The sequence below is a fragment of the Erithacus rubecula genome (genome assembly GCF_903797595.1).
Source record: "Erithacus rubecula genome assembly, contig: SUPER_Z_unloc_2, whole genome shotgun sequence".
In the NCBI taxonomy this organism is placed as follows: Eukaryota; Metazoa; Chordata; class Aves; order Passeriformes; family Muscicapidae; genus Erithacus; species Erithacus rubecula.
Genome location: NW_027635860.1, coordinates 5,376,555 through 5,387,475, shown reverse-complemented (window position 1 = coordinate 5,387,475; position 10,921 = coordinate 5,376,555). Strand labels below are relative to the sequence as shown.

General features: G+C 35.3%; 1 protein-coding gene across 1 annotated transcript in view; it reads left to right on the top strand.

Annotated features, from left to right (window-relative positions):
* Positions 1-408: 408 nt before the first annotated feature.
* LRRC2 (leucine rich repeat containing 2) overlaps positions 409-10,921 on the top strand; it is a 73,046-nt gene continuing 62,533 nt past the window's right edge. The window contains exon 1 of the mRNA XM_079331319.1: positions 409-550. Within this exon, the coding sequence (XP_079187445.1) occupies positions 426-550 (125 nt within the window). The 5' untranslated portion in view covers positions 409-425. The remainder of the gene's footprint in view (positions 551-10,921) is intronic.

The window sequence follows — 10,921 nt, the reverse complement described above, 5'->3', positions numbered from 1 at the left end:
TTGCATGATTTAAAATGAATAAATTCTTTATGAGCATTCATTTTAATATTAGTCACAGAAATTATTAAAAATGCAAAGCCTTGAAAGCTATTTTCATCAGTGTTACTTAATCAAACCAGTGTTTTTTTTCAACTCTGTCTTTATCTTGAAAAGGAGAAGATGTAAGGAATACAAAAAATGCAAAGTGTAGCTGTTACCATGGATTTTATGTAGAAGTCAATTGTGTGCCAATTGATTACTGTCAGCACAAAACCCTAGATAAATTGGGTAAGATGGAAAACATACTATGTTAATATTTCCTATGACTTCAGCTCTTTTCCCCAGACAATTTTAATTAAACATGGTAGCTTGGATATTTGTTTTCCTTATTATTCCTTTTCTGAAGAGTTGGCTTGTTCTTGCAGGAGAAGTTTAATGTCAGCAATATGGGGCATCAGGTGATAATATTTGACTTTTCTGTCATAAGAGGACTGTGGGAAACTCGAGTTAAGAAGAACAAAGAACGTCAGAGGAAGGAGAAAGAAAGATTAGAACAAAGTGCATTGGAGAGGTAAGAAAACTTTTGTGTTGTTAATTTTAACCAAATCTGTTCTTATTATCCACTAACATTGCTATATACTAAATTTAATAAATAGAAATATATATAATAAATATTATGGATACATTAAATAATAATTGATTATTAATTTTTTTTTGTTTGAGTTTGATTTTAATGATGTCTTACTTTCTTTCCTCATATGATAGTAAGATAAATGCAGCACAAACAATACTTGTGTTTCATTATTTTCTTCTCTTTCCTATGCATAATATATTCATTAATATATACGCATAATATATTTTATTGTTTACCCTAAACATAAATTGAAGAGAAAAATAACATTTATATCTTTCTCTTTCTCATGTGTTACATAAAAGTATGGATTATTAATTATAGAAAGTGTGAACACATGCTCTTAAATTTCAGTACTAAGAAATACTTTAAGAATTTTTGTTGTGTTGGCAGGAGAATGAAAAGGAGTTACATTAGTGGACACATTTAATTGCTTCTGAATAGGCAATAGCAAAGAGAATAAGAATTGTTAGGTTATTTTTTCTTGTTGGAGTATTAAAGAAGGCCTTGATATAATGTTTATACTCAATAATTTTATTGGTTTTATTATATTGATTTTTTTAAACAATATTTTGCTTCCCATAAGATGCTGTTAAATATTAAAACTGTGTTGGCAAGTTTGGAAACATATGACTTAATCAATTTCCTCCCTCTGAGAAGAGGAAAAAAAATAGAAATCACTTTCTATTTTAAAAATAAAATGCACAGGGTTAAACAGTGCCCTTGCTTAAGAACATAATTGCATTGAACCTTTGTGTGGTGTTCCAGTGTTCTCAGGATACCCTCACTAGTAATTCTCACTGCCAGTGCAGCTACATTGACAGCAGAGCAGCTGGTCTAAGAGGAGACCAGGGTAATAAAAAGTCTGGCTGTCCTTTCAGTGGGACCTTTCTCCTCAAAACAGCCATAGCAGCAGTCTTGATTTTCATCCCCACTAAAGCTCACATTAAAAACTGTTATCCTAACTAAAACAGAAGAAAAAAAAAGAAACAAGAAGTTCACCCTCCAGACTGAATTCTCTAGCAAGGATAAGTTTTCTTTTTGTTGTGAGCTGTGCCCTGATTTCAGCAGGATTGTTAATTTTCTTCTTAGTAACTAGTACAGTGTGCTGTTTTGGATTTAGAGTGAGAACAATGTTGATAACACACTGTTTTTTGGATTGTTGCTTAGTAGTGCTTATGCTAAGTCAAGGACTTTTCAGCCCTTCTGATAGGGAGGGACTGAAAAAAGAGCTGGCAGGGAGCACAACCAGGACAGCTGACCTGAATGTGATATTCCATACCATAGAACTTTATTCTTGCTATATAAATTGATGGAGTTGGCCAGAGGTGAGTGATTGTTTCTCAGGAATCAACTAGGAATGGGTCAGCAGGTTGTGAGCAGTTGTACTCGACATAATTTGTTTCTCTTGGGTTTTCTTTCCCTATTTTCATTATTATTAATATTAATAGTATTATTATATTTTACTTTGTTTCTATTAGAAAACTAATCTTACTTCACTTTTTTTTTTTTTCCTTAATTCTCCCACCAATCTCACCAGGGTTTTGGGGAGTAAATGTGTGTGTGGTACTTGGTTGCCATCTGGGTTAAACCATGACAGCTGAGGGAGGGATGTTTGCTGTTTCCCTTATGGTAGAAAACACAAATGAAAGGATTTGGGATCGAACTTGATCAAACCTTATTTCTGTCCTAAAGTGGACAACATGTCAACAGCCCCCTGCCACTTCTTTTTGTTTGTTTTGGTTTTCTGTGGTGGAGAAGATGACTTTAGATTTCACTAGTACAAAAGCAAATGATGCATGATAAGTTCTCCCTGCAAGAGGGAAAGAGGGTAGCCTTACATCCCTTGAGGTAGTTAATTTGAGCTCCTATGGCTTTTGTCAGTAGCATATGTTAAGAGTAAGTTCTTACAGTGGCTTGTATTTTCCATGAAAACAAAGCATTCCCCCTTTTTTTCTGCCTATGTTTAATTGTGTAGACACACTTCCATCTGAGTGGAACTTCACTGCTTTTCCTGTGTTTTTTCCATTGATGACGTCTAAATTAATTCTCTTATCTTCCTGTACCACTATAGGAAATTTAAGATATAATGCACAGAAATAAAAGTTCCCAGGTGCATTTGTTGGATGTGCAAAGGATTTTTGTTATCTTCCTTCAAAATTGCAATTTGCATATTGTACTTTGTATAGCTGTGTGTCTTCATGCAGTCAGATTGCCTTCCAGTTAGTTCTACTTGTAGAGCTCCTGGAAAAATAAAAGAGGAAATGCATTAGACTTTGTGTCCTGAATATGAGTGATCAGTATTACAGTCTCTGAAATAAATGGCAAAGTTCATTTTCATTCTTATGGTGCAGGCCTTATAGAAGGTTCAAAGCTGATAGACTAATGGTCAAAGCAATAATAATATTAGTAATAAAGTGCCAAATTCAGTTAAAAGAAAATCCTCTTTGTTTTATGAGGTGTGCAGTGACCACTAGCATTTAGGTCCTAAATATCAGCCCACAACTTATTTCTTAAGTGCTTTTCATCTCTCAAATGTTGGACCAAAAAAATTTGAAAAAACTTTGCTAGTTTTACCTTGGAAGTATAAATAAAATTGTATTTCTAATTAAATTATAGAAATAATGTTTCTGTGTATAAATACATTTCATTATTTTATGGAGTTCTGCATTGACAAAGTTCAGGTATTATACTCAGGGATTAAAATTTTGCTATTTTTAGGTAGGTCCACTGACATCAATGCAAGTTCATACTGTGCCACAGTAAGAAAGTATTTTAGAAGCACTTTGATGCAAAATTACATTTCCCAGAAGACATTTAGAGATAGCACTTTCCTGAGATGGGGACTGCACCCTGGCATTTAAGATTCTAGATATTTACTTTGGCCAGAAGTCAGAGTGAATTCCTAAGTAGGTTGAAAATATTAGTTTCTCTGCAAATACAGTCATGCAATAGAGTATGGAATCTGGCCTTGGGGGCTTTTTTGTTTTTTGTTTTTTCCTTTTTTTAGCAAAACTCAATTTTTCTCAAAGAGGCTGGAATTTGCTAATGCCTTTGAGATTGTGCAATTTCTTGGTATGCTATATTACTATGTAAAATGACTTGATAATGCACAGTGAAATGTAGCTCCTGTTAACCTCTAGGGAACTTAGTTTGCCTTGGGGCAAAGTAATTTAGTTCGTGCAGCCTCATTAAACTGTAACCTGTAAGACAGTTTTTGACTGAATATTTTCTTAAGACGAAAATCTCACGAATGAATGAAAAGCTTCAACTGCGCATTAACGGGTGAGGTCTTGTAAAGATTTGTTTACAAGGCAAATGTTTAAGCAACTGGCCAGTGAAAGCTGAGTCTGGACAGCCAACTACTGAGGATACTGCTGTTCTGAGATACTGGTATTAGATATATTTTTTTTGTGGATTTAATTCAATCCTCTGTTTCCTCTTTGGTTTTGTGGGACTATGAAAGTATGGCAGTTTAAAGAAAACACATAAAACAGCTACTGAATATAAAAGAAAAAGCAATGGAGCAGTATTGGATAGACTTATTTTCATTTTATGTCATGTTATTGATCCTGTCAGACAAGCCCATTTGAAATCTCCCATAGGATATGAACCATAAAATGCTACAAAAAGTGTGCACTGTCCTGATATTTCCTATATGTTTATGAAAGTGCATATTACAGAAAGAAGTTTGTGTTTATAGCACTGTTTTATATTTAATCTTCTAGATCCTGGTAGTGGTGAATAGTCTTTTATTGTTACTCAAAATCCTGAATGCTGTCAGATTACCTTGATGTGGTATGATGATTTTTTTAATTGAGATTTATTTCCTGTTTTCTTTTTTCACTATTTTTTCTTTTTCTTTTTTTCTTTTTCTTTTTCTTTTTCTTTTTCTTTTTCTTTTTCTTTTTCTTTTTCTTTTTCTTTTTCTTTTTCTTTTTCTTTTTCTTTTTCTTTTTCTTTTTCTTTTTCTTTTCCTTTTTCTTTTCCTTTTTCTTTTCCTTTTTTTCTTTTTTTTTTTTTTAATGGAATAAGTTTACAGTTAGATTTTTTTGAGGGATTGAAACATCTTTGTCATTTGTGTGAAGAGCAGGTAAGATAAATCTGAAGGCTAAAAAATTAAGCATTCAGGTGAGGAAATGCCAGAGCTGTTTGCCCAGATTAGCTATCTAAATCTTTGCTGCAAAATGGCACAGCCTTCTCTGTTCACCAACACATATGCTGCAAAAATAAAAGATTGTTCATCTACCTCTTCCAGTGTCTCTTCTATAAAAATTTGTTCTCAAAGTCTGCTAATTAAAAATGCATGTTTTATTTTTTGAGTTATATAATCCCTGAATATTAAAAGTAAAAAGCAACAAGAAAACTACAGGCAGACTTTTTTTTTTCTCTGAGATGTCACATGTTAGTTTAATAAAAAAGATTTGTCTCTCTTTATCTGCCAAACTTCAGTGTTATAACTCTGTTTGTACCTGAACTAAGATTTTATTTGTTATGTTTATCTTTATTCTCCTACTCAATACCCAATGCAGAAGTTTTCCCAAGCTAGTGAAAAGCTGTAGCTTTGGCCCCAAACACAAATTATAGTCAACAATTTTGGTTAAGATCTGCAGAACTAATAAAAATATTAAGTTATTTGCCTTTGTTCGCAGGCAGTTGTGCATACAGACCATGCATCTAAAGTAATGCAAAGAAGTGCATTGTAAGGTAAAAGCCAATGTTCAACCACAAGCCTTTAAAATGCATGGAATAGCCTGGCAGTGACACTGAAATTGAATCAATCCAATTGAATTTGAAGCAAATGTTACTCATCCATCAGGAATATTATTCTGGGCTGAGCTCCAGTTTTACTGAGATGCTTCTCTAAAAATTCTATAGGATTATTTAATGATCCTGCATGAGTAGTGATTTTGATTTAAACATTGCTCAGGAGTCTAAACTCTGTCACCATGTAGTGTCCCAGTCAATTCTTGTGTCCTGGTTTAGAGGGAATAGTGCCATCTGACAACACTTCCTTTCCTTACCTAGGACTCACAGCTTTTCCCCAATATCTTCTAATCAGACATTGGACAGAGGATACCTGCTGAAGGAAGAGCAATTGAAAGAAACCCAATTACTCCTCATTTGCTTTGATGGCTCTTGAAATCCCTTTCAATGCACACTTCTTCTCAAGCTGGTTCCTCCTTTGAAAGGTCCAATTACTGAGTTTATTGTAGAGTAACTCTTTGCATCAGGTTAATTGGATTCATAATTTTGTTGGAGAAAATAAAATTTCAATCAGGGAACTTCCATGTCCTTGAAAATAATTCTTATTCTTATTCTTATTCTTATTCTTATTCTTATTCTTATTCTTATTCTTATTCTTATTCTTATTCTTATTCTTATTCTTATTCTTATTCCTATTATTATTCTTTTCTTATTTTTATTCTTAATAATAATGATAATAATAATAATAATGATAATACATGCTGTGAATCTTTTTTCTGAAGGTATACTTCAGTAGTGAAGTAGTATTTGGGAAATGATTACCTGAGAAGGAATACAGCATTAAACAAAATGAAAATACTTGAATCTTCGATATCTCTGCTGGTCTTGTTTCATAACTAAATTGTCCTGGAAGCTTATTGTAAATAGGCAATATATTGGAAAATAACTTGCCAGAGTAAAATTCTTCTATACAATATACATCTGCCTTAGTGACAGGTGTGCTTTTGTTTTACAGATATATAGGTATGAAACTTGACTTTTGTTTTTTTTTTCTGACAGACATAAGAAGCATTCAACCAGACTTTTTTACAATTAGTGGTACTATTTGAATGATTGAAGAGGAAATATTGTAATAGTTAGCTGAGTTGGAGCCTTAGACCTCATTTGGACCTTTTGTCTAAGAAAAATATATTTTTTGTTCATACTGAGGTCAAATTAGGCCTGACTTAACTATCTGCAATTTTTTAATTGAAGAAAATAATTATTGTTTCTTTAATCTGACTTCAGCTGTTTGATCAAGGCCTAGATGAAAATGAAAATATTTTATTGTTAAATAGTATTAAAAAGGCATGAACTTCAGGAGAGCTGTGACTTTGTAACTTATCTGTCATATGTGGAAATGAGTTTCTGGAATATCATGAGTCTTTGAAGTGTCAAGACCAGAAATATAATTTCTCTAAAAGTATATTAGTATTTAGAAGATTATTTTATTTGTGTGGATTTTTTTTTTCTTTTTGCTTCACTGGTTTACATACTTTTCTTCTAGACATCTTTCCTGAAGATTCATGTAATAGCCTCCAGATATGACAAAAGTGGAGGAAATTCTGTCTAATTTGAGGATTGTCACCAAATGAAGACTTAAAAGGATCTTTATTTTCATAATGATCCCTTAAAAGTGCCATCATCTCAATTTTTTGACAACGACAGAGCAGAATGACAACCATGTAGCCAAATAGATCCCTTTGGTTTGATCTCAACTGAGCCTGCAAATTTACAGCTTTGTCATCTTCTCTTCATGATACTTATATCTGGCTTGATTTAAGTTGTAACTCCAGGCCAGTAAGGCTTATAATGATTAGTCTGGGTAGTAACTCAAGGGTACAGCCAGGTGGTGTAAATTATTAGACCCTTTGCCCCTGGGTAATACATTGTTTTCATACTGCAATATACTGTACAAAATAATGCACTTTTGTTGCTCCATTATTAATTCACCTTCCATCTGTTCTAAATGTGCTTGTACACAATACTTGCATTCTTTAAAAGCCTAACAGAGCACATTAACATAACTTAATGTCTGAATAAAGAGGAAATTTGACACAGAGTTCCATATCTGTGCGAAATATACCTGTTGAATTTCCTGGTAGGTTTAATTTTTAAGCCCTGTCTTTCTTCCGAGGTATTTCACTGACTGATTTGCTTAACAGCCATTTTTGTTGTATGCATTTTATTTTACTTGTCTAGCAATGACCTCCTGAGTTTTGTGTTTTGTACATGTTATCAGAATGAGAGGGCAGTTTGTTTTTTCAGCTTTAATGTAACTCCCTTAGCATTTTTGATACTCCTTGTTTTGAGACAGTTAAATTTTAGATCTGAGACCTCTACTCTGGTGTCCCTGGGATCTACCTGACAAATCCAGCCCTGATGACTAGTAATGCAGCTTACTTTTATTGGGTTAGACTTTCTGACCTCTTTTTTCTGTTGCTTAAATTTCTAGCATTCTTAGAATTTATACTGTGAGGAATGAGTCAGTCATTTTTGGGCTTGAAGGAAGAGCAATGAGTACAAAACCTGCCCATTTTGTAGGCAACTTCTTTTCAGTGCACTAAATTATGCACTGAGTGAAATATTTATTGCTTTGATAGAAAATGAAGGAATTCCACAGAAATGAGAGGGTAGTAATGCAGAGTAAAGTTTCACAGAAGGGCAGAAAAGCTCTGTGTGAAGGACTGGAACATGTGAGAAAGATCAGTACAACAGTGGTAAATTTCAGAATATTTTAGAAAAAAAGAATTCTAGGTACTTGGTCCTATAGTCCTTGTGGCTCCTGCCTTTTAATTGTTCAGATAATTTTGTTCTCTTCCATGAAATTCAGTTAACACCTTCCCCACACCACTTCACTTCCTAGCCATACAGAGTTTTATAGCTGTATAGTTATACTCACTGGTACACAGGTTTTGGAGCAAAATATGAGGAGGTGGTTTAGAACTGTTTATTTTTCATTATAGTATATGAAAATATTGTTTTGTAGCTTTTCCTAGCAATTTTTTGCTATTGCAATATCCTTACTCTGCTGTGTTTGCAGTTTGTGGGGTACAAACAACAAATTGAATAGTTAAGATCAACACTAAAAATTGAATTGCCTCATGTGTCAAAGAATCTGAAATATTTTTGGACTATCATGCCTGCTGGTATGGAAAACTCTGTCATCTGAGCACTTGTAGACTGCAACTGATGGGGATACCCTTAGCAGGGGTGCTTAGTGAAATCAGGTGTTTGGATATCTCTCCTTCTGTAATAGAAAATTTAGAAATATAAGCTACAGCTTCTTGACATATCAGAGTGTGGGCTAAGGAGCTGTATCTGCTTTAACCTATTTTCTTGTCTTTGTCATATCAAATAAACTCAGACAAGGTTTGTGGAGATATTGTGCATAGTTGGTGGACTCTTCCTTGACTGTGCTAACAACTTCAGTCCACACTGGGGACTCCCTGGGCTGAATGCTTTTCTGTCTCTCCAGTCTATTTTTTCTTAACTCACTTAAATATCACAGCTTGCTGTGATATTAAACATTCCACAATGCAGTAGACACTGAGAAAAACTGGGAACTTTATTTCAAATATATTTTAGTATTACACGTGCCCTATCAATACTTCTAATATCAGTGATTATTCCAGATGTTGACTTGTGAGGTGCATTCTGATCTCTCCAATGATAACTGAAGCCAAGAATGAGTAACATTTCTGCAGCTCTCAATAACTTCTATAACTATTCCTTCATTGCTCCTTTCATATTTTGAGAAGTTATTGTTCCCGTCATCTCTGTGAAGCATGATATAATACAAATCCTTTTTACTACTCATTTGTATACCTGCAGTAACTTAATTTGCTTTTTTTGGTGTTTATCAGAGCTCACGTTTCCTTCTATTTTTTCTCATTTGAGGATAAATACAATTTTATATTTAAAAAAAAAATTTATGTACTTTTTGAAAAAAGGGATAAAGATATCCTTACTGTCTTTTCATTGGAATGTACTTAGTCTGAGTTTCTGCTGTCTTCATATTGTCTGTCAACACTTTACCCAGTGAGCTACCTTTTAATCATGCTCACTGTTAATTTATCTCCTAAAATATTTGTAGAAGGTGTTTTTCTGTATTTTATAAGGATATTACTTAGAAATACATTGCAGTGATCATTACAGAAGGGATTTCCTACATTTCTCTTATATTCCATGTCTAATGTGCTGCGCTTTGAAACTCTTCTCTGGTGGTGCCTCAGGCTTGCTCCTCTGATAAATGGTTATACGTATTTTCCAAAAGTGTAGAAAATGCCTGCAGTGTGCCCCTGTGCTCTGTGTCTTTGCCATTGCTCTGCTCTCTGCTTTGAGTCTCTCTAAATCCCCTGAAATTTCTCTGAGTGCCACAATGTACACAACTGTCTCAATACTTTTCTATCTAGGCATGCGATTTTGCTCTCTAAAGACTTATTTTGATAGCATTAAGTCAAGAATGACTTTTAATCTGGGCTACTGTATTTCCATAAGACTACTCTGCAATACAGTTTCATACCTTGTTATGGGCATCCAAAAGTTATTTAGTTCAACAAGATTTTGGGACATGCTTCTTATACCTAAGTTTTTGACGGGTTTCTTGATCAATGACCAAGTGGAAGAGCAGTGATGAGTGGTGCCCCTCAGGAGTCAGTGTTAGGACCTACACCTGGGTTGAGGTGATCCCAGACACATCTACAGGCTGGACATAGAACTGATTGAGAGCAGCCCTGGGGAGAAGGACTGGCGGGTGATATTTGACAAAAAAATGAAACATGAGCCAGCAATGTGTGTTCACAGCCCAGAAACTGTGTGCTGGGCTGTGTCAAAAGCTGGTCAAGAAAGGTGATTCCATCCCTCTGCTCTGCTCTTATGAGACTCCACATCCAGCTTTGGTATTCACAAAATAAAACCATGGAACTGTTTGGGCAAGTCCAGAGGAGGCCGAAGTTGATAAGAGGACTGGAGCATTCCTCCTATGAAGACAGGCTGAGAAAAGCCTGAGAAAGCTTGGGTGGTTCAGCCTGTAGAAGAGAAAGTTGCTTGGAGGTCTCATAGTGTCCTGGTTTGAAAGGACAGGTGTCTGCCACTAAGGGCAGAAGTTTCCCTTTGGAATAGAGAGTTTGGTTCCACTCCTGCCCCCCCAAGTATTATAATTGTTTGAATCAAGGACTCTGAGGCAGAGATAAGGGGGTGGGAATAACAGCTCTTTTACTAATATATCTAACTGTACAAGCAGAAAACAATAACAGTCGAAATTGCTAACAGAACGGAATAGATAACTCGGTGTCAGTCCCTTTAGATGCAAGCACGGTGTTTCTGTGCTTAGTCCACAGCTCGGATCTGCCGAAGGGCAGACGGGAACGGAGGCAGGAGGGAGGGGGGAGGGGCGGCAGCGGCCACGCCGGTCTCGGGCGGGAACGGGCTGGAGCGGCGGCTCCTCGCTCACCGTGTGTGTCCGGGTGATCAGCTGTGTCCACAGAGGCAGGAGGCTGGAACGGGGCAGATGCAGGGCAGGTGATCACAGACCGTCTGGCTCTCCTGTGCTCCGCCGTGTGG